The 24,812-nt window shown below is 37.5% G+C and overlaps 1 protein-coding gene across 3 annotated transcripts in view; it reads left to right on the forward strand.

The window, feature by feature from the left end:
* The window catches only part of WDPCP (WD repeat containing planar cell polarity effector), a gene marked incomplete at its 5' end in the record, with an annotated part of 194,364 nt that overhangs the window by 48,237 nt on the left and 121,315 nt on the right, over positions 1–24,812 (forward strand). For all 3 annotated transcript variants that reach the window (XM_081100593.1, XM_081100592.1, XM_081100591.1), the window contains 2 exons: positions 12,169–12,357; positions 15,696–15,819. In XM_081100593.1, the coding sequence (XP_080956719.1) occupies positions 12,169–12,357; positions 15,696–15,819 (313 nt within the window). The remainder of the gene's footprint in view (positions 1–12,168; positions 12,358–15,695; positions 15,820–24,812) is intronic.

Below are 24,812 nucleotides of genomic sequence, written 5' to 3' on the forward strand. Positions count from 1 at the left end.
TTCAGTGTGATGAATAAAAAGCCTGAAATTTCACATTTGACACTTTCCAAAATAAACTGTCTACCAAAAAAACTTTAAGAAATAGGTATGTGATTATTTTGTTTAGCATTTTAAAATTTTTATTGATTGATTTTGGAGAGGAAGAGAGAGACATTGACATCAATTTGGGGTTCCACTTATTAATGCATTCATTGATTGTTTCTTATATGTGCCCTGACCTGGGACTGAACCTGCAGCCTTGGTGTATCACGACAATGTTCTAACTGAGTTACCCAGCGAATATTTTAAAAGCACTTAATATGTCCATTAAAAAATTCTTTGTAGGACTGTAATACTTTATTTTTAAAAATCATTTTAGGTTATAGGTATCCATTGCTTACCAGATTGGAATTGTGTAAAATAAGTGTTTTGAAAAAAAGGAAAGCAAATGTTTAGCTTTTGGTAAAGATATTTGTGTAACTTTTTTGTTATCCTTTTAGCTAAAAAATTCAAAAGGATTTATCAATATTATGAAATTTCTTTATTCATACAGTCCATTTCAATCAGGAAATGTTAAAACAAAGTTTTATTATCCTCCTATATAATAAAAGGGTAATATGCAAACCTACTGAATGGCGGAATGACTGGCCACTATGACATGCACTGACCACCAGGGGACAGATGCTCAACGCAGGAGCTGCCCCCTGGTGGTCAGTGTGCTCTCACAGGGGGAGCGCCACTCAGCCAGAAGCCAGGCTGACGGCTGGTGAGCACAGCGGCCCGCCTCTGTGGCAGCACTAAGGATGTCAGTGGGACATCCATCCCCACAGGGCTCCCTGACTGCAAAAGGGCACAGACTGGGCTGCAGGGCGCCCCCCCCACCCCCCCACCCCCACTCGCCCCCACAGTGCATGAATGTGTGCACGGGGCCTCTAGTTGCTGTATATTTGCCTTTTGTGGTTTTCCATTTCTAGCTCTCTCCTGGAATATCTGATATTCTTTAGGTGGTTTTATATAATTTAAAATTCTTAAAAGACCTTTGCTTAGGTTTGAAAAAATAGACTTTAATTAATGCACATTATTGCTACTTGAAAACTTAAAAAAGTAAATACATTTAAACCCCTGACCGGATTTGGCTCTGTGGTATAAAACTAAGTTTTTAAAGACATCATAATAATGTTTCTGAAGTAGCTCTCAGTTTACTTTGTTTTTGTATGGATCTATTTGCCGCTGAAGTTGAACACATGAAATAAGTCTAGTGAAAATGACTTGATTAACCTGAAAGATATGGATATAATGTGAGGGCTATGTTTTTCTTCTCTCACATAATAAAAATGCAACTGGATCTATTCATAATGTTAATATTGTCAAAGAAAAAATGTTTGGAATTTCACTTATTATGAGATAATCCAGTTTGACTTTGCCCCACTGCATTTTTAACAGTTGTATGTCTCCATATACAACACTCATTAAAGTAGATGTTAGATGTTTTGCATGTCTGTTAAAACACACACACACACACACACACACACACACACTATAAATTACCCAGTTACCTGTCAAACAGAAGGCTGTCTGCCCACATATACCTAGCTCTTCTTCAGCCCTCCCTTGTGGGCCTACTAACAGCTTTGCAAAAAGCACAGCTTTCTCTTCCTATCTCTAGCACATTTGCCTTCTTACTAAAGTAAACAGGCTCTCAGTGTAGGGATTTAGAGGGCTCCCTGCTAATTGCCAGCTTGTAAACTTAATTGGACTGTCTCCCTGGGCACTGTTCCTAAATCAATTAGGCAATGAGTTGGCTGTCACCTCTTTTTCCCAAGAAGGTCTCTTGGAAGAGAGTTATCCAGTAGAAGTCAAGCATTCGAATGAAAAGGTGATAACTTCTGCAACTGACATTTATCATTTATATTTTATTTGCAATATGACTGTTACATTTTATAGAATGGGGAAAATTTACAGTCTTTAAAGGATCTAATATGGAGCTTCCCAGGATTTAAAAAATGTGTTATAAGATTAATGTTTTATTACAGATTACTTTTTTCCCTAGGCAGAGTAGATTCCTTGATACAGTAGATTCCAACTAGCAGATTTTTTAAAAGAAAACTCTGTTTAAATGACAGATTTTTCTTAGGCTCTGCTACTAAATACATCCAAAAATTTTAATATACTTCTTGAATTAACACAGTGCTGATTCTGGGCATCCATGTGGAATTTTCATGTATAATTCAAGTTACTGCATATATAAACAGGTATTTACATGTGCAGTTTCCCTACTGGGGAGCATTTATGAGTTTTTTTCATGTGCTTGTTATGCAAGCCTTTGGAAAATTTGACATGAAAGGTGTAGCTTACAATTTAAGAAGCTGAGAGAGATCATAGTTTAAAATAGAATGCTGTCACTTGTAAACGTGGCCCTGCCTGGTGCCAGCATCCTAAGACTTTTGGAGTTTGACACTTAGAATAGGTAAGTTAGTGTTGAAGGAAAACTGTTTCCAGGCTAACATTTCCATCTAAATCCTTATAATCATCAATCAGATCATTGGGGATTTACTAGTAAAGGCCATCATGACTGTAATTAGAAGAATTCAAAGAACATGTCTTTTTCAAGAGGGAGCTAGAAGAGTCATCTTCCACAGAGAAGCCAACAAGTGTACTATTTTATACAAGGCAATATATAATTAGAATTTCTTTACCTGACAGTCATTCACTATCCCGTATTTCCACATATATAGACTAGGATTAATTTTTTTAAAAGGGGTCCCTAATTATACTACTGAGATATATTAAAGTTTTTCCATTCTTATCAGTGCCTTTTCCAACCTTCACTGCTCTCTTTAAACTCAGAGAATTTCACATTTTAATTGGCTCTTCATCAAGCTTATCTGCTCCTCGCCACCCACCCACCCGACTAACCAATCACTTATGTACATTTACATAAATCTTACCTTCTCAATTCAATGAAACAGGAGTCCTTCCTCTCCTAGACTAGTTCCACCACTACTTCCACTCTGGATCCCACAACTTTCCCTTTGACATCTATACTTTGTGACCCTCCCCAGGTCCCAACAAATCTGGCTACATCAGCAGATACAGGCCAAATCATACCATGAAACAAATGCATCGCTTTCTTAAAATTGTTTCTCCTCTGTTAATCAAATAAATGTTCACCTTCCTCTCATTGTCAACTCATTGAAATATGAGTGAACACTGACTTTCTCTGCTTTTTCACTTCCTATTCACTCTTCACAGCACCAAATTCTGGCTCTGTCCTTCATATTCTCCTAGAACTGTGCTTGGAAAGGTCACCAGTGACTTCCTCATTGATACATATATTTATTTTATTTACTTAATGATTTCTCAGCCTTTGATGGTTGATGACTACTTCCACCGTCATTAAACTCTTATCACACTTGCCTTCTATGATCCCAGAGGCAATTTTTCATCATTTTTTATGGCCTTCATTTACTTATGAAATGTTGAGGCTCTCTAAGGTTCCACTTTTTCGCTCTCCTCCCATTTTATACAGATTAAGACTTTATTTTTAATATCCATCTCTGAGTTCAGCCCAGACCACATCTGACTCCACATCCACATATTCACCTGTCTTTATGGATACCTCCCCTTGGATGCATACAAGTGCTCCAGACTCATTGTGTACAGATACGAAGTCATCATCTTTCTCCCCAAACTTACTTCTCCTGTATTCTCCATGTTGAGACTCTATTCAGATAGAGTCTCAAGTCAGAAGTCATTCTGGAATCCTCTCATCCCTAATAGCTTACCAGATTAGTAACCAGATGTCATCAATTCTGCCTTCTAAATGCTGTCGAAGACATCTCAATCTATTCAGCCTGGCTGTCATTCCCTTAATCTAGTTGTTTCCTGTTTTCCCATGATCAAGCAGCGGCCAACTGTCCATAATTTTCTGCCTACCAATCTTCCCATCCCCCTCACCCCAAATTAATCTAACAGTGTAGATTTGGGTCAAGGATTCTCCAGCCTCACGTCCTTCAGTGTCTGATAAGCCCTTGTGAGCCTCTCAGGCTTCATCTCTCCAGCTGAGCTGCCCTGGTGTAGCTTCCCAATCACAGCATGTGCTCTCACACTGCCTCCTTCCCACAGTGGTGTTGATAGTATTCCTCTACCTGGAATGCCCCCACAATGCTCTCATGGAACCTACAAAGTTGAGAAAAGTTAATTGTTCAAGTAATGCTAACTTCTTCCCTCTTGTAGGACTGAAAATCACAGGCAATATGTGTATGTGCTTGTGCATGTGTGTGTGTGGCTGTCACTCTCAAAAACAAATAGTATAACTTTTAGAACCTATTTAATCTGTGGAAATCTTCAATTTGGTGTGTGTATCTGTAAATTTTCCTTTACTGAGTAGTATTGCATTAATCAGCGGTTCTCAACCTGTGGGTCATGACCATCGGAAAACACATATGGCATATCAGATTTTTTTTAAATTTTGCTTTATTGCTTAAAATATTACAAAGAGTAGTACATATGTCTCCTTTTTATTTTCCCCCTTGAACCTTCCCCCGGCCTTCCCTACCCCCCAGTGTCGGTTATGCTTATATGCATGCATACAAGTCCTTCAGTTGATCTATTACCGCCCGCCCCCCCCCCCCCAACCCCTCTCTGGCCTTCCTGCTATAGTTTGACAGTCTGTTCGATGCTGCTCTGCCTCTGTATTTTTGTTCATCAGTTTGTAATGGTTTTTATTATCCACAAATGAGTGAGATCATGTGGTATTTTTCTTTCATTGACTGGCTTATTTCACTTAGCATAATGCTCTCCAGTTCCATCCATGCTGTTGCAAATGGTAAGAATTCCTCCTTTTTTACAGCAGCATAGTATTCCATCGTGTAGAAGTACCACAGTTTTCTAATCCACTCATCTGCTGATGGACACTTAGGCTGTTTCCAGATCTTAGCTATGGTGAATTGTGCTGCTATGAACATAGGGGTGCATATATCCTTTCTGATTGGTGTTTCTGGTTTCTTGGGATATATTCCTAGAATTGGGATCACTGGGTCAAATGGGAGTTCCATTTTTAATAGCATATCAGATAGTTACATTACGATTCATAACAGTAGCAAAATTACAGTTATGAAGTAGCAACGTAAATAATTTTATGGTTGGGGGTCACCACAACATGAAGAGCTGTATTAAAGGGTTTGCAGCATTCGGAAGGTTGAGAACCACTGCTAGATAAATCACAATTTGTGTAGCTTTTCACATGTTGATGGACATTTGGATTGTTTTCCTATTTAAGCTAATATCGCTAAAAATGCCATGTACCTTCATGTGCAAGTCTTTGTATGGACATATATTTTAATTTCTCTTGAGAAAAACCTAGGAATAGAATGGTTGGGCCATATGTTTAACTTAAGAAGAAACTATTTTGGAATTCCAGTTGCTCCACCTCCTCAGTCACACTTGGTATTAATGGTCTTTTTAATTTTAGCCATTCTAGTGGATGTGTAGTGATGTCAGTTTGTATTTCCCTGATGAAGTATTGGAGTTGAGCATCTTTTTGTGTGCTTATTTTCCATACATCTTCTCTGCTATCTTCAAATCTTCTGCCCAAATGTTATTGGATTATTTATTACTGAATTATAAGACTTTTTATATATCTTACAGGTCTTTTTAAGATACTAGTATTGTGAATATTTTCTTCCAGTGTCGTTTATTTTTCATTTTCTTAACTGCATGTTTCAGGTAGCAGAAGTTTTTACATGAAATGAAATCCAATTCTTAAATTTCTATGTTTTATGGCTTGTGTTTCTTATGTCCCATCTAAGGAATCTTTGTCTAACTCTGTTTTCTTCTAGATTCTAGAATTTTTATGGTTTTAGTTCTTACAGTTAGGTTTATGGTCTATTTTAAGTAAATTTTCTGCATATGGTGTCAAGTGTGGGTTGAAATTATTTTTCTAATATTCATATTCACTTGTTACAGTACCAATTGTTGGAAAGATTCGCCTTTCTTCATTGAGTTACCTTGACCGTGTGTGTGTGTGTGTGTGTGTGTGTGTGTGTGTGTGTCTATGAATAAACTCTTTTCTACTGATCTATATGTCTATATGTAACTAAGTATCACACTGTCTTAATTACTGTGGTTTTATAGTGTCTTGAAATCATGTTCTGTTAGTCCTCCAATTTTGTTTTTGTTTTTTAAAATATATTTTTATTGCTTTCAGAGAGTAAGGGAGAGGGTGAGAGAGATCGAAACATCAGTGATGAGAGAGAATCATTGATTGGCTGCCTCCTGCACACTCCCTACTGGGGATTGAGCCCACAACCTGGGCATATTCATTCTGGAATCCAACCTGGGACCCTCCATTCTGCAGGCTGACGCTCTATCCACTGAGCCTAACTGGCTAGGGCCAATTTTGTTCTTCTTTTTCAAAATTATTTTGGCTACTCTAGATCTTTGGGTTTCTCTACAAATTTTAAAACTGACTTGTCATTTTCTGCAGAAAGACCTCATAGATTTTAATTGAGATTATATTCAATCAATAGATCAAATTGGGGTAGAAGAACAATTTAACAATATTGAGCCTCAAAACACAGTATCTCTCTCCATTTATTCAGGTCTTTAATTTCTCTCAGCAGTGTTCTATAATTTTAAGTGTAAAGACCTTGTACATATTTTGTTCATGTTTTTGGATGCTATTATAAATAGTATTTTTAATTGTTTCCTGGTATTACATAGAAATAAAACTTAAAATATGACCATATATCCTACAATCCTGTTAAATTCATTCCCTAGTCATGATTTTTTTGTTGATTCCTTAGGGTTTTTTACTTAAATGACTATGATAGCTGCAATTGAAAACAGTTTTACAACTTCTTATCCAACCTGTATGCCTTACTATACTAGCTAGGACCTCCACTGCAATATTAAATAGAAATGGCAAGAGAGGACATCCTTACTTTGTTTCCAATCTTTGTTGGAAAGCATTTAATCTTTCACTATAACTATGAAGTCATTAGATTAAAGAAGTCCCCTTCCACTACTTGTCTCCTGAGATGTATTATCTTGAGTGGATGCTGAATTTTTTCAAGTGCTTTTTCTGCATCTATTGAAATGATTGTACGTTTTGTTTGGTCATATGGTGAATTATATTGATTAGTTTTCAGAAGTTTTGGCGACCTTGTGTTTGTGGGATAAAGCTCTCTTGTTTATGATGATTAACTTCTTAATGTATTATAGATTTGCTAATATTTTGTTAAGGATTTGGGAATCTATTTATGGGAGATATTGGTTTGTACTTTTCCTTTTCCTGTAATGTCTTTGTCATTTTTGGTGTCAGTGTAATGCTAACATCATGAAATTAGTTGGGAAGTGTTCCCTCCTCTTATATTTTGAGTTGTATAGAGTTGATATTGTGTTTTTTTTAAATGTTTGAGAGAACTCCCCAGTGAAGGCATCTGGACATGCAGGGTGTGTGTGTGTGTGTGTGTGTGTGTGTGTGTGTGTGTGTGCGCGCGCGCGGTATGTGTATATAAAGGTTTTTAAACTATGGATTCAAATTCAGATAATGAAGGGTCATTCATGTGATTCTTTTTTTTATCATGTGATTCTTGAATGAGCTTTGATAGTTTAGGTCTTTCAAGGAACCCATTTCTTTAAGTTATATTTATTTGCAAAACGTTAGATTATTCACTTATTTTTAATGCTTGTAGTTCTGTAGTGATTGTTGTCAATATTGGTAGGTTATGTCTTCTCTCTCTTTTTTCTCAATTTAGGCAGATGTTGGTCAATTTTACTTATGGTTTCAAAGAACCAGATTTATTTGGGGGGGGGAGGGGAATTTAGTCTATTTTATTTACTGCTTGATTTTTTTTTTACATTTCATATCATCACACAATTACATTTTCTCATTTTCTAACCTGCAAACAGATACCCTAAGTGGAAATATTTTTTAAAAATAATCAAATTAGGTACATCCAAAATGCAACAATTACACATATGGCCCTAACTAGTTTTGCTCAGTAGATAGAGCACCGGCCTGCAGACTGAAAGGTCCCAGGTTCAATTCCAGTCAAGGGCATGTACCTTGGTTGCAGGCACATACCCAGTAGGAGGTGTGCAGGAGGCAGCTGATCGATGTTTCTCTCTCATTGATGTTTCTAACTCTCTATCCCTCTCTCTCCTCTCTGTAAAAAATCAATAAAATATATTTTTAAAAAACAGTTACACATAGGACAATTAATTCACAAAGTGTAATTTACCGGGAGGCAAGAACATACAATGGAGTCAAGACAGTCTCTTCAATAAATGGTGTTGGGAAAATTGGACAGATACATGCAAAAAAATGAAACTAGACCACCAGCTTACACCATACACAAAAATAAACTCAAAATGAATAAAGGATTTAAACATAAGACGGGAAACGATAAATATGTTAGAGGAATCCACAGGCAGCAAAATCTCAGACATATGCCCAAGCAATATCTTCACTGATACAGCTCCTAGGGCAATGGAAACTAAAGAGAAAATAAACAAATGGGACTACATCAAAATAAAAAGCTTCTGCACAGCAAAAGAGACCATCAAACAAAACAACAAGAAAGCCCACTGCATGGGAGAACATATTTGCCAATGTTATCATTGATAAGGGTTTAAGCTCCAACATTTACAGGGCACTCATACAACGTAACAATAGGAAGATAAACAATCCAATCAAAAAATGGGCAACGGACCTAAATAGATACTTTTCGAAAGAGAACGTAAGGCCAAGAGACATATGAAAACATGCTCAAAGTCACTAATCATCTGAGAGATGCAAATTAAAATGACAATGCGGTATCATCTCACACCTGTCAGAATGGCTATCATCAACAAATGACAAGTGCTGACGAGGATGCAGAGAAAAAGGAACACTCGTGCACTGCTGGTGGGAATGCAGACTGGTGCAGCCACTATGGAGAACAGTATGGAGTTTCCTCAAAAAACTAAAAATGGGCCCTAACCGGTTTGGCTCAGTGGATAGAGCGTCGGCCTGTGGACTGAAAGGTCCCAGGTTCGATTCTGGTCAAGGGCATGTACCTTGGTTGCGGGCACATCCCCAGTGGGGAGTGTGCAGGAGGCAGCTGGTCAATGTTTCTCTCTCATCGATGTTTCTAGCTCTCTATCCCTCTCCCTTCCTCTCTGTAAAAAATCAATAAAATATATTAAAAAAAGCAACAACTAAAAATGGAACTCCCATTTGACCCAGTGATTCCTCTTCTAGGAATATATCCCAAGAAACTATAAACACCAGTTAGAAAGGATATATGCATCCCTATGGTCACAGCAGCACATTTTACCATAGCTAAGTTTTGGAAACAGCCTAAGTGCCCATCAGCAGACGAGTGGATTAAAAAACTGTGGTACATCTACACAATGGAATACTATGCTGCTGTAAAAAAGAAGGAATTCTTACCATTTGCAACAGCATGGCTGGAACTGGAGAGCATTGTGCTAAGTGAAATAAGACAGAGAAAGATAAATATCACATGATCTCACTCATTTGTGGAATATAATGAACAACATAAACTGATGAACAAAAACAGATCCAGAGACAGAGAAGCATCGATCAGACCGTCATACCTCAGGGGGAAGGTAGGGGAGGATGGGGTAAGGGGGAGAGATCAACAAAAGGACATGTATGCATTCATATAAGCCTAGCCAATGGACATAGACAACAGGGGGGTGAGGACATGAGTGGGGGTGTTAGGGGTCAATGGGGGGAATAAGGACACATATGTAATACCTTAATAAAGAAAACAAAATTTAAAAAATCAAGAAAAAGTTAGCTAGAAACTACTCTCTTAAGTACAGCTATAGCCATACCTTACATATGTTGATGTTATTTTAAAATTTTTATTCATTTTAAAATATTTTCTAATTCACTTTGTAATTTCTTCTTTCTTATTTAGAAGAATGATTAATTTCTGAATATTTGGAGATTTTCCAGCTATCTTTCTGTATTGATACCTAATTTAATTCTGGTGTGGTCAGAGAACATACTCTGTATGATTTCAAAACATTTAAATTTATGTTTTATCACCCAGTGTATACTACTGTTACTGTGTGAAATGTTTTATAAATGTCAATTGGGTCAAATTTAAGAATTGTGTTTTTCAGTATTTTTCTATTTTTACTGACTTTCTGCTTATATGTTCTCTTAATTAGTGACAGAGAAGTACGGAAATCCCCAACTATAATTGTAGAATTCACTTTTTCTCCTGTTCTATCAGTTTTTGCTTTATTATTTCAGAGCTCTATTTGTTAGGTTCATTTAAGATTATGTTTCTTCATGAACTTTCAATTCTTTATTATAAGATACAGAATTTTAAGCTAATTTATTTCCATCTCTCAACATTTTAAAAATGTCTTGCTGTTGTCTTCTGGCTTGCATCGTTTCAGAAACAAAGTTTGCAATTATTCATATCTTTGTCTCTCTATACATCATTTGCCCCCTTCTTGGTTTCTTTTTAAGATTTTTCCTTTATCGCCTTTTGCATAATTTGATTATGATATTATATACTAGCTTGTCTTCTCAAAAATCAGTTATTTCTCTTGCTAGACATATAAGGTACAGATAGTCAAAGGGTTTGAATATTTTCAGTTTCCTGCAAAGTTCCTACACATTAATATCTACTGCCAAGGAGCCACTCTGATTTATGAGAACTTGAGTGCTTGACTGCAGGCTCACAAAGGCTTTGGACAGTAGCATTCACTGATTTTACCAACATAAAAAGAACAGCAAAGTTTTGTTGCTTAGTATAGCCAGGGCAATTCCCCAGATTCCCTGTCAAGTTGAGTCCTGTTAGATATAGCACAGGTTTTCTTTTTGATGTGACTTGAAGTAAATACAAAGAATTTTGGCATTTTTCTCATGAACTAATAGGTTTTTAAAATCCTGAAACCTATAACCTTTGCAATTAAATGATAATAATGAAAAAATAGCTATAATATTTTATGTAATTTACAGCTTATGAATAATTTCACATATTTTCTCATTTAGCTTCATGATGATTTGCACTGAGAAGTTTTTGTGGACTCACTCAACTTCATAAACATTGGCTGAATAAAAAAAGATTTTACTGCCAACCATTTTTTAAAGATTTAAAAAATAATAACCTGCTTAAGAGCCCTAGTATTTATTGTCATTTACACAGAAGTTGTTAGTTTTAAATGAAATAAGCCATATTTAAAAGATGATAAAATAAAACTAGATCAGAATGCTTCCCCATTTTTTTGTGTTCTTGTCTCTCTAAGATTAGAAGTGGATTTTCTTTTATTTAAAATGATAAAAAAAGATGTTTATATTTTACCACAATATTTTATAGTAAATATTAGTTGTGAAGGGACTCAACAGCAGGATTAATACTGATCATTGCTTACTTCAGTAGAAGAGAATAATCTCTAAATACCAAACTATACAGGCAATCCTCGAGTTACATCGGACTCGACGTATGTCGTTTCGTGGTTACGTCGCCATCTCCCATTTATTTATAAAAAAAAAAGTTCCGTCATTTTGATGTATGTACATATGTGCTTTATGTTTTTTATTATTTATTGACCACAAGCAAAGGTCAGGAATTGTTATCTTTCTTTTAATTTTTTTTTACTGTTTCACTTCATTACTGCTGTGCATGTGCTCTATGTGAGTGACATAGGTGCTTATGTAGGTGGGTTCCAACTTACGGTGAAAACTGCATTACATCGCGATCGAGGACCTACTGAATATATAAAAGCCTAATATGCAAATTGTCCCCTCCCGAGTGTAACTGGGGGACCTGGAGTTAGATCTCTCGCTATGATGTATGTTGACCACCAGGGGGTGGCGCGGAATGAAGGAAGGCCCCGGCCAGCAGCCAGGGAAAGGAGGTCTACCTCAATATTCTAATGCTTATCCATTTGGTTTAAGCAGTGCCTACATGGAGTATGAATTAGTTAATATGTGCTGAAATGGTAAGGATAGGCTAGATAGGGGGTAGGTATTAGTTAAAATGAAGATTTAACTGCAGAGCCATAATAGTCTTGGCTCCCCAAATTTCACATTTCTAGCACTTATGCAAGAAACGATTACTGTTTTATTTTCTTTATCAAAAACTTACCTCTGTTTTTGTTATTCTACTTTTTATTTTTAAAAGATTTACTTGACTTTACACTTTTTTGTGACAGGTATCTTCACTCGAGGACAGCTGGGCCTGGTAGACGTCATCTCCCAGTACATTCACTATGACGAGGTCTGTGAGGCGATAAGCATGCTGAGCAGCATGGACTGGGACACGCTGGGCCACCAGTGCTTCGTCAGCATGAGTGCCATTGTGAACCACCTTCTCAGACAAAAGCTGACTCCAGAGAGAGAAGGTCAGACTCGAAATACATTCCATCAGTGGGTTTTGCATGTACATGAAGTACCTTTTATTAAGTCAGTTATTTTTGAGATGATTTTGAGTTATATTATTGGAAACTAAGACACAAATGTTAATGCCTTATTAAAACTGATCAGGTCAGATATCAAATAGTTACTCCTATATGGTATTGACTGTGTAGTATTTATCAACATAAAGAGCTTTTGTGTGTATACCTATGTTGGAGCTCACAGTGCAGTTATTGTATATTCCAGTGTAAGTTCATGTGTGGAATAAGAAGTTCATGTACCGTCTAGGGTCTGGTAGACAAAGGGCCCCAAACAAACATCCTTACTGCTCCTTTACTTTAGACATCAATATTTTTCTCTCACACCCCAAGTCTTTTGTCCAGAAAATAATCCTTTCCCCTTACTGTGTGTGTGTGTGTGTGTGTGTGTGTGTATGTATTTGTATTTTTGTCAGACTTGCAGCCCAGGCTGCTGCTTCTTATTTTCATTCTAACTTGTAGTTCTAATACCCCTTTCCCTTCTGTCTGCTTTCATTTCCCCACCTTCCCCCAGTAAATAATTTTTCCCATAGGATCTCAGATGTTTATTGTCAAAGAGAAATAAAACACTGTAAAAAATAAAGGGGGGGAGGGGATATGTGCCACAATGAAATTAATTTTTATATCTGTCATTTATCAGTATGTTATTTTTATTGATTTACTTATTTACTTAATGTAAAATGCACCTAACCATTTTTGCACTTGCTTCTTTATTTCAAATCTTTGCAAAAAACATTGACATTAATGATGGGAAATCATGACCAATGAGAAAGTGTCCCTAGGTAGTTTGCAAGAGAATATATCAAACAAGAAATATATCAAACATCTTTATTGGAAAGCTCGTTTTCCCCTACTATTTTCTTGGCATATTTATTGATGTTCTTATTCTATTTTATTTTGTTTATAAAGTAAACAAGTTGTTTAGATAGAATTCTGTATATAACTTTCATTTTAGTAATTTTAGAGAATAATAATCAATAAGAACATGTTTCTTCAGGAAGTTTGCATCATGGGACTTGGCCCAACTCACAGGAGGCTCGCAATAAGTATTTATTTAATGTTACTTGAATGTGCTTTTTTGAGGTAGCCCAACCCATCTATGGGGATTCCAGTATTTCTACAATGAGAAAATGCCTAGCACGGTGCTTGGCCCACAGTAGGTATTAAAATACTAGTTAGAGCCCTGACCGGTTTGGCTCAGTGGATAGAGCGTCGGCCTGTGGACTGAAGGGTCCTGGGTTCAATTCTGGTCAAGGACATGTACCTTGGTTGTAGGGTAGGCACATCCCCGGTAGAGGGTGTGCAGGAGGCAGCTGATTGATGTTTCTCTCTCATCGATGTTTCTAACTCTCTGTCCCTCTCCCTTCCTCTCTGTAAAAAAAAATCAATAAAATATATTTAAAAAAATACTAGTTAGAAATAAAAAGAGTATGACTTCAAAATTTTAGGTACTAGATATTACTTTTACATTTCTGCCTGTGGAGTTATTTCAGTCATTTCTTAGCATTGGTACACTCTCAAGATTGGGTACATAATATTAAAAAAGAAAAAGAAGCAGAGTCCCTAAGAAAACCTGTTATGGTGCACAAAACTATACAAGAAATCCTAAATTTACAGATGAAGAAACATGGAGAAGATAAAATATTTACTGTCACTCAGGACACTGAGAAATTACTAACACCTCAGTGAATTTGTATTTTAAGATTTCTGTATCCTAAGAAAGATTATTAGGTAATTCACAAGTGGACATTATCAGATTTTTGCATTAATAAAGTATATTTTCAGGAACCATATTGGGGAGATATGGAAATAAAAAGCTTGTATGATTATAGGCTATTTAAAAACTGCTTGCATGATGCTAGGTTATCAGAATATGTACATTTAGATAGGTATATGCATTTTCCCCTAAGTAACTGCAAAACACATTTCTAAAACATTCAGAATTCTTTTCTATTGAGATTTATTCTATCTGAATCTAACAAATTTGACATGGTAATTTGTTTTCCTTTTATTAGTGGAACCCAGTGGGCTCTTTTATTTGTAGCCACATTGTGGTTATCTTCGAGGCCGTCATTTCTGTCTTAAACATCAAGCTGGGCTATCTAATGAATCTATAACTGTGCTGGGAGTTACGAGTATTTCATGTAGGCTTGAACGTTTCAGATGTACAAAACATGCTGTCAAGAAAACAAGCAATGGCAAGAGAATCTGGCTTGTTTTCACAATAGCATTGCTGTATTCAATTTTAATCTAAATTGACTGCTGCTTTGAAAGAAAATACCTCTAAAGTTCATCTTACTTCACTGTCTAGATTTGAGATTAAAAAAGAAATTACTTATAGCTTAGCCAAGCCTATAGCAATTACTCTGATGAGCTATTTAATACTTTAAAAACCAAAGATGCCTAAAACTAAAGAATTTTGCTAAATAAAAAACTGTTTATTCAACCAAGTGCTAGTAAGTAGCATAAGAATCAGTGGAGTCTTACTGTGAACTATAGTGCTCTATCTACTCATACTCTCACCATTATGGTAACTAGATAACTTCCAGGTATTTCTGGGAGGAAATACAACCCTATAGGCATGTCTTGGTAAAGTTGTGAAGTTGGCAGACTGTGCCCCTTTCTTCTAGTTCTAAGCACTCTGTTTTATCAAAACCTGCCCTTTCCTAGGAAGGTGTCAGGTGACCCAGAGCAGATTAGCATGTCGTCCCTCCCAGGAGTGTTAGCTTTCACACCTGGACAAAACCAACAATCTTATTGTTGAGGACAGGATTTAGGGAAGATAAAGGGACTTTCACTGTTTCTTTAAAGTTTTAGTAGGTAGTAAAATCTCTATTACAATAAGGCTATTTTTATTTGTATTATTTTTTAAAAGATTTCTAATATTTCAGTGCTCAATGTGGACAAGTTAGTTTTTGCCCTTCAACTAAGGAGAGTAAATGTTGAGCACAAAGTAAGTTGATTTTACTGGAAATACTAGTTCAAACTGTGTTACTTTGATGAGTCACTGTTTTAATTACCCATTTGTGGTGAGAGGTTGATTCATTATGGATTTTTTCAGTTTTGACAGCTTTTCGTTGTTCAAAGTCATTGTCAGCTTTGCTTCAAGTGAAAGTTTATACACAGGTTTGTTTTTGTACCAGCTGTCATATTCTAATTTCATCTTTCCTGCAACAAGCTCACATTTCATCCAAGTTTGCAAAACCTGACTGACTGCAAACATGAGTATTCTGTTGTAATTGAAGGAGTTTCACTTGTTTTAGTGCTGCTATGTTTGAATTCCACAGCACAGCTCGAGGCAAGCCTTGGAACCTTCTATGCTCCAACAAGACCACTCCTGGACACAACTATATTGGAATATAGAGACCAAATCAGCAAATATGCAAGGAGATTCTTCCACCACTTGCTCAGGTGAATGATATCTTTGGATTGATTAGTATTAAACTAATACCTACATAAGGAGCCATGTTCTTTAATGAGAACATCCCATATTATGTGTACTGATTTTATAACACCCTAAGGCAGCAATTTTCAACCTTTTTCTTCTCATGGCACACATAAACTAATTACTAAAAGTCTGCGGCACACCAAAAAAAAAAAAAAAGTTTTTGCCGGTCTGACAAAAAATAAGGTATAATTTTGATTCATTCACATCGGATGGCTATTGTTGTGTTGGTTGTAGTCATTTTTTAATTTGACAGTCTAAGGGAAAAGAAGTCAGTGTCCTTGACTACATCGTCAGGTACTGCATGTTTTAAAACTTCCTGCGACACACTAGTTGAAAACTGCTGCCCTAAGAGAAAAACAAATCTTCTCTTGATATCCTTTATTTAATTCATTCTTGTTTTCCTTTTAACTAATATATTTCAATATCGTTTAGGGCTTTTACATCAACAGCACACTTTAATAGAACTCCCCCTTTAGGAGTTCACTCCCCCTTTAGTGTGAAAGCAAAAAATAACTGCCAGGTAAAGTCAATTTAAAAATATTAACATAAAAAAAAAAACTAACTTAATTGTGCTTCGGGCACTAGAGAAATACTTCATTTTCATTGAAGCTAAAAATACAAATGTGCTATAAAAAGCTCTGAGACAGTCGTTGCTTTGCTTTACTGTCAAAATTACTGTGGAAAGATTTGTCCATTGTCCTCTCGTGTTGTGGCAAGTTGCTAGCTATACTGTGCCTCTTTTTCTCTGCTTTAAATGGATATAATAAACATTTTTAACCTTAGGTGTTATATGAAAAATTAGATAATGTCAGTAAGTTACTCTGAGAAAAGTAATGTAAAAGTATGGGATACTTTATATATATATCCCATATTTATAAAGTTCAAAAAATGGATGGAAGATGAATGGGTTGACAGAGATAGGTGATAGATTGGTAGATATAGTTAGTTTAGAAATACATATAAATATTTAGAAATACATATAAAGTATACTGTATGTATAGGTACATATTATATAGTTTAGAAATACTATAAATGAAAACAAAGAAGTGATTAGCACAAAATCTAGGATACTGCAAGGTGGGTTGAGAGAAATCTAGGAATAGTCATATGAGCCTCCAAGGTCTTAGTAACATTCCATTTTTTAAAGTCAATGGGGTATATATCAGAGCCAATTAAAAATGGCTATTCTTTTAGCTGAATGTGTACATTTTGTATACTTTTTGTATATGATATATTTTATAACAGAAAGTAATAAAATTTTCTACTCCATGCACCAAAAAGAAGTAATTGAGTTTAGAATTTTAATTTTACTTAAAATATAAATTTGCTATAACTCTATTGAACTCTTTCAACAATTATATATATAATTTTTTTTCCTTCTTCTTCTTTTTTTCTTAGAACAACCCTTTTAAGGGGATAGTATCAGTTGGCAATTGAGTGAACTATATATAAAGTGGTACTTTTATCTCTATCCAATAGGGAGGCCTTTGGAAAACAGTCATTTTAGAAGCTGAGGAATGTTAATATATTGTATGGGTTGTGATCTGTAATTGAATTTTGCCTTTTAATCTGAATTACATTAGCATATTTCAAGAGACTTTTCACCCTGAACGAGGCAGTCTTCTACATATGAACCTATGCCAAAAACACTGTGGCTGTCGTTGGACCGAGGGCTTTGTTCTTTGCTCTCACTATTATTTTGTTTTCCCTGTTCCTAGGAAAAATTAGTGAGTTCCCTTCTTGCCTGAAGAACACAACAGATTAACATGAATGAAACGGGCGTTTTGGAGGCATACTCTTGGTGGCCTCACTGTGTCTCTGGCCTCTGTGATTTTGTGCAGGGATTAGTTTGTGCATTAGCATTATGTTTCATAATGTGATAGTCATTATTCTATGCTCCTGGCCCTAGAATGCTCCTAGCCTGCTAATACTCACATATGCTACAGGTGTGCACTTTTTTTGTTCATTTATTTTCCTCAAATGCAATAATCTATTTTTTTATGTGCTTTGATGAGGTGTCTATTATTGTTGTTATTATTAGATTCTAGCTTTTCTGTGTGGTTACATCAGGAATTGAACGTTTTTCCCTTGGGATATACTAGGCTTTTCATGTTTCCTTCTATGCATGCTTTGCTACTATTTCTGTTATAATGACTGTTTATTAGTTCTTTTGACAGTAGGCTATACGTGGCATTATGAAAAAACAAAAGTAAGTGTAGAGGAAATTAAATGAGATAGCTTAAAGTTGGAGCCCTTCTTTTGTTTAATCTGCTGCCAAGAAGTTCTGCTTAAGGGAAGAGAAACAGGCCAAAGACTTTTTTGTATTTATGAAGTTCTAGAATCGCATTACTCCCTGTACTTTGGCTAGGCGGTATTTTAATACTCTAAAAAAAGTTATTACATACTGGACTAAGTGCTAAACAGTAAACATCATTATACAGAATTTTAAGTTAAAGATGAGAAAAAAGGAATGCTGTGCAGAGTAGGGTTGTGCTTACAATCACTCATTGGCAAAGCCGTTGACTCAGATTGCCTGAGTCCAGATTGAACTGTTGATTAAGAAGAATAAAATACTAGATTGATTTTAATTTCATGCAACCATAGGAAGAGTGAGTATTATAGTGTGAATTTGTGATAATAGACAATTATACTGTGTGAGTTACTAACGTAAACTTTTTTTGATACAATTTTGTTTTTATGTTGATAGTTAGAGGGAATCCATGGACATCCCTATCCTGAAGGTCTGGGGCAGGATGCCCTCTAATCATGGTTGGTTCTTCTGATAACCAGCTCCATCTATAGGGGCTTTTGAAAATCACCTCATTAATATAAACTCAGGTGTGGTTGAAAGGAGATTGTTATGAATAACAAAAGACTTTACTTTCACCCTTTTTGGCGTGAGTGTGTGTGTGTGTGTGTGTGTGATGTGTTTTTGAGACAGCTCCGACTCCTGGCAACCCTATGAATGAGAGATGCCCACAATGTCCTGTCCTTAACAGCCCTGCTCAGCTCCTGTAAACTCATGCCTATGACTTCTTTTATGGAGTCAATCCATCTCATATTTGATCTTCCTCTTCTCCTTCTGACTTCTGTTTTTCCCAGCATTATTGTCTTTTCCAAAGAACCTTGTCTTTTCATGATGTGTCTAAAGAAAGACAACTTCAGCCCTAACTGGTTTGGCTCAGTGGATAGAGTGTCGGCCTGCAGACTGAAGGGTCCCAGGTTCGATTCCGGTCAAGGGCATGTGCCTTGGTTGCAGGCACATCACCAGCAGAGGATGTGCAGGAGGCAGCTGATCCATGTTTCTCTCTCACTGATGTTTCTAACTCTCTATCCCTTCCCCTTCCTCTCTGTAAAAAAAATCAATAAAAATATATTTTTTTAAAAAAAAAAAAAAGAAAGACAACTTCAGTTTTGTCTCCACCAATGTGTCAGGCTTAATTTGCTCTATGATCTACTTATTCCTCTTTCTGGCAGTCCAGGGAATCCATAGAGTTCTCCTCCAACCCCATATTTCAAATGAATCTTTTTTTTTCCTGTCAACTTCCATCACTGTCCAACTTTTGTATCTGTACACAGCATTTAGGAAGAGGAGGGTGTGGATGATCCTAGCCTTGGTCTCTAATGGCACAGCTCTGCTCTTAGTAATCTTTCCTAATTCTTCCATTGCTGCCCTTCTGAATCTCCCCTCCTCTTGATTTTTTTTGGCTGCAGTCTCCATTTAAATTGCTGATGTACCAAGGTAAGCAATTTCAGTGCCTTCATTGTCTGTTAGAAGTTGTGCATTTCTTCAGTAGTCATGATTTTTGTTGTCTTCATCTTCAAATGCAGTCCTGCTTTGGTACTTTCTTCTTTCAGTTTCATCAGAAGTCATTTCAAGTCATTGCTACATTCTGCCAGTAAGATGATATCATCTGCATATATTTCTTTCACCAATTTTAACTGCTCCTTCCTCTGAGTCTAGTCCAGTTTTGTTTTTTTTTTAATATGTTCAGTGTACACATTAAACAAACAAGGAAATAAAAGGTGTGACACCTTCCCCTATAGGAAACCAGTTTCTCCATATTCTGTCCTGGCAGTGGCTTCCTGTCCACAATACAGGTTACACATCAGGGCAATCAAGTGCTGAGGCACACCCATTCCTTTCAGAGCAACTGCCAGCTTCGCATGATCTACACAGTCAAAAGTTAGTCTAACCTTCTGATATTCTTCGGAGCGGTGCAGTATCCAGCAAGTGCTCCCAATCAGGTCTCAAGTGCCTCTTCCTTTCTGAACCCAGCTGAAAATCCTACATTTCCTACTTCATATAAGGTGGGAGCCTTTATTGCTTCACCTTGAACATCACCGTACTTGCATGGGGAATTAGAGCAACGGTCCTATAGATACTGTACTCTTTGGCATCTCCTTCCTGAAAACTGGGAAGTACATTGAACCTTTCCAATCAGTAAGCCGTTGTTTTGTTTTCCATATTTGTTGACATATTTTTGTGAGGATTTTGACAGATTCACTGATGGTGGCTTGAAATCATTCTCTTTGTATCTCATTTACCCCTGGTGATTTATTTCTTCCCAATTCATTCAGGGCAGCTTTTACTTCACTGTTTAGATTGCAGGTTCATTCTTATAGGAATATTCTGCTAAAGTATCTGTCATCCTTTTTTCTGTAGAGAATTTCGGTAAATAGAGGGAATCCATGAACATCCTTTCCCTTTATTTTTTCCTGGTCAGATAATGTGCTTCCTTATTAGTATTCAGCATTCTTCATCTAGGTTTGAATTTCCCTGTTATTTCTTGCATTTTCTGGTAGAGATCTCTGATTTTTTCTTTTTTGTTCTCTTCTATCTCCTTACATTGACTATTGTAAAAGTTCTCTTTATTTCTAAATGATAGTTGTTGAAAAACTGCATTCAGGTTTCTAACCCTACTTTGATCACCTTTTGCTTTAGCCTCACACCTGTCTCTGACAGTTTTTAGTTTTTCTCCTCTCAAGCATCTTTTTTTTTTCTTTCCTTTCTACTTCCAGCATTGTCTTTGTGCATTCTTTCCAAATGATATTTCTAGTGTCAGTCTTCAGTTCTGGTTCTTGGTCACTTAAGTTTAACAGTGCAAATCTATATTTTATGTGAATTTTAAGTCCATTAGGAACGTTATTCACATTATATTTTGGCACTACAATTCTTTTATTACTCTTCAGCTTTACTCCAGTGTTTGATATTAACAGTTCATGGTTAGTACCAGTCTGCTCCTGGTCTTGCTTTGGCAGAAACAACACAATTTCTTACTCTTCTACTTTCAATTACATAGTCTATTTGATTTTTTATTGGCCATTTGGTGGTAACCATTTGCTCTATCACCTAGGAAATTCCAAGAGTTTTAGGAGCTCTGTGCGAGGAACAAGACAAAGACCAACTATATATTTCTTATTATAAATCACAATATCAGAAAAGGCCAATGCACTTTGCCTAAATTAAGTTCATGAGGTGATTGTTTACTTCTCAGCCTCCATGAAATTGAATAGCACTACAGAATTACTGAATAGGGAAATACCAACAAGTAGGAGCTTTTATTATAAGCTGGAGGCCCGGTGCACAAAAATTTGTGCACTTCGGGGGGGAGAGGTCCCTCAGCCCGGCTTGTGCCTTCTCGCAGTCTGGGACCCCTCGAGGGATGACCACCTACTGGCTTAGGCCCACTCCCCAGGGGATTGGGCCTAAGCTGGCAATCAGATATCCCTCTGGCAGCCTGGGAGCCCTCGGGGGATGTCCACTTGCCAGCAGGGAGCAGGCCTAAGCTGCAGTTGGACATTCTTAGCGCTGCTGAGGAGGTGGGAGAGGGTCCCACCACCACTGCTGTACTGGCAGCTGTCAGCCTGGCTTGTGGCTGAGCAAAGCTCCCCCTGTGGGAGCTCACTGACCACCAGGGGGCAGCTCCTGCATTGAGCGCCTGCTCCCTGGTGGTCAGTGTGTGTCATAGTGACCAGTGATTCCCAGTCGTTCTGATGTTAGGGTCAGTTTGCATATTACCCTTTTACTATATAGGATAGAGGCCTGGTGCACGGGTGGGGGCCGGCTGGTTTTCCCTGAAGGGTGTCCCGGATCAGGGTGGGGGTCTTGCTTGGGTGCCTGGCCAGCCTGGGTGAGGGGATGTTGGGTGTTTTCAGGCTGGTCACACCCCCTTCACAGTGGGGGTCCCCACTGGTGTGCCTGGCCAGACTGGGTGAGAGGCTGATGGCTGTTCGCAGGCTGGTCAAGCTCTCCCCTCAAGTGGGGAACCTCACCCCATGGAGGTTTGGCCAGCCCAGGTGAGGGGCTGATGGTTTTTTTCAGGCTGGTGACACCCCCTTTAGGGTGGGGTGTCCCCACTGGGGTGCCTGGCCAGTTTGGGTGAGGGGCTAAGGGCCATTTTCAGGCTGACCAAACACCCCCCCCCCCCCAGCGACGTAAGCTCCCAGCCTCTCCTTTTTTTCTTTTTTTATTCTGGGATTTATTTACCTTCTATAATTGAAACTTTGTAGCGTTGAGAGGAGCTCAGAGCCAGCCAGGCTGAGCGGGAGGGAAGCTTGGCTTCCTCCATCACCAGGGGCAATCCAAGCCTCCTGCTCGCTCCAGCTTCATGGCCACGGCCAACTGAAAGCAGGTCTGGGGTTTATTTACTTTCTATAATTGAAACTTTGTTGCTTTGAGTGGAGCTCAGAGCTGGCCGCAGCAGGCAAGAAGCTTGGCTTCCTCCATCATTGGGGCAACCAAGCCTCATGCTTGCTCCAGCTCCGTGGCTGCTGGCTGCCATCTTGGTTGGGTTAATTTGCATATAGTCTCTCTGATTGGGTGGTGGGAGTGGCTTAAAGCATAGCAAAGTATGGTCAATTTGCATGTTTGTCTTTTATTAGTGTAGATAAATAGAAACTATAATAGCAACTTCTAGGTATTAAAACATTTCAAATGCATGTGCCATATATGAAGCTTATTTTGCTAACATGGAAATATAAAGGATTAATAATTTATTTTACTTATTCTCCTCTTAACTATAAGACATGTTTTCTGACTCAAATGGTATAATGTGATTGTGTCAGAGAGTCATGCTTTATAAAAACTTATAAAAGAATAAGCAAAATATTAGGAAAGGAAGCTTTATTACCTAGGAATAAAAATACTGTTTATGACATATTTGTGGGGAAGTGTATTGATGTCTGCATTTTCCTTTGCAATGCAATAAGAAAGTGATATGAACTGATGGATAGAAAGGGAAATTGGTAGATATGTGATTAAACAATATTGTAATGTGACAGTGATTGAATATGTGTGCTAAATAAATATCTTTTCAACTTTCTTGAATGTTTGAACAATTTTATAATAAGATACTGAGGGGAAATATATATTAAGTCAATATTTACACTTAGATTTGGGGTGGGGGGCACTAGAAACTCGTCTTTTGAAAGTGGTTCCTAACTTATGCAAAATATACATGATAGGCAAAAAAATACTTGTTTTGTAACTAAAAATGTTATTAACTAATTCAATTTCTAAATGGCTTTTTCAGTTATACTTTTCAGTAATGGACCATACACAGTAAATAAAACAATTATATGAAATGCATTCAAAGAATACGAATACTAAAATAACCACCAAAGAATATTTAGGGAATAAGACAGAATGATCTTCAGAGAAAACTTCCTGGTTAGAAAATCTAAAATGCTAGCTAATGTGTTTAAAATACTTGTTTAAAGCATGGTTGACCTGGCAGGAAAGTAAGGGAAACACTCAAACATTGAAATGACAAGGATGCTTGATTCCATAAGAGTAAGCAAATTCAAAGTTTGCCTTGAAGGCATCTGCTGGCAGTGAGGTGCTTGGTTTACAAAGGCTGTGTACTCAGTCAGAGACAAAGCTTTGGGCTGAAGTGACCTAGGAGATGAGGTCAGAGACCCCACATCAATCCACAGCCCTTGAAGGGCAGTGTCTTCCCTGAGAGAACTAGAAGGAAGGAAGATAGGAGATGCAAGAAGGAATGGTGGGCAACAATTAATTGGGCTGTGTGTCTTTTTATTGTTGAGAATTCTTTATCCATTCTGGATACTAGACCCTTTTCAGATATATTATTTGTAAGTATTTTCTTCCATTTTCACTTTTTGGATAGTGCTTGGTACACAAAAGGTTTTTCTTTTTTATGAAGTCCAGTTTTTTGACTTTTTCTTTTGTGGTTTGTGCTTTCAGTGTCATATTTAAGAAACCATTGCCTGCCTGGTCTGGTAGCTCAGTTGGTTGGAGCATTGTGGCACAGTCCCATACACTCAAAGGTGGCATGTTCGATTCCTGTTAGGGAAATGTTCAATTCCTAGGTGGACTCCAGTTGGGGCGCATACAAGAGACAACTGATTGATTTTTATTTCTCACATCAATGTTTCTTTCTTCCTTTCTCTCTCCCTCCCTCTTTCTATAAAAAGCAATGAAAACATATCCTTGGGTGAGTAAAAAAAAAATTTTAAAAAGAAGCCATTGTCTAATCTGAGGTCAGGAAGATTTATTCCTGTTTCATTCTAAGAATTTTATAGTTTAAGCTGTTACGTTTATGACTTTGATCCATTTTGAGTTAATATTTATATACTAGAGGCCCAGTGCATGAAATTTGTGCACTGGGAGCAGGGTCCCTCAGCCCGGCCTGTGCCCTCTCGCAGTCCAGGAGCCCTCACTCCTTACCGCCTGCCTGCTCGCTGCTCCTTACCACTCAGCTCGCTCACGCCTCCACTGCTGCACTCGCCAGCTTTAAGCCTGGCTGAGCGGCGCTCCCCCTGTGGGAGTACACTCACCACCCAGGGGCAGCTCCTGCATTGAGCATCTGCCCCCTGGTGGTCAGTGCACATCATGGCGACCAGTCGTTCTGGTTGTTCTGCCATAATGGTTGCTTAGGCTTTTATTATATAGACTAGAGGCCCAGTGCAAGATCAGGGTTGGGGGGCCGAT

The sequence above is a fragment of the Myotis nattereri genome, assembly GCF_964212035.1.
Source record: "Myotis nattereri genome assembly, chromosome: 10".
Lineage (NCBI taxonomy): Eukaryota > Metazoa > Chordata > Mammalia > Chiroptera > Vespertilionidae > Myotis > Myotis nattereri.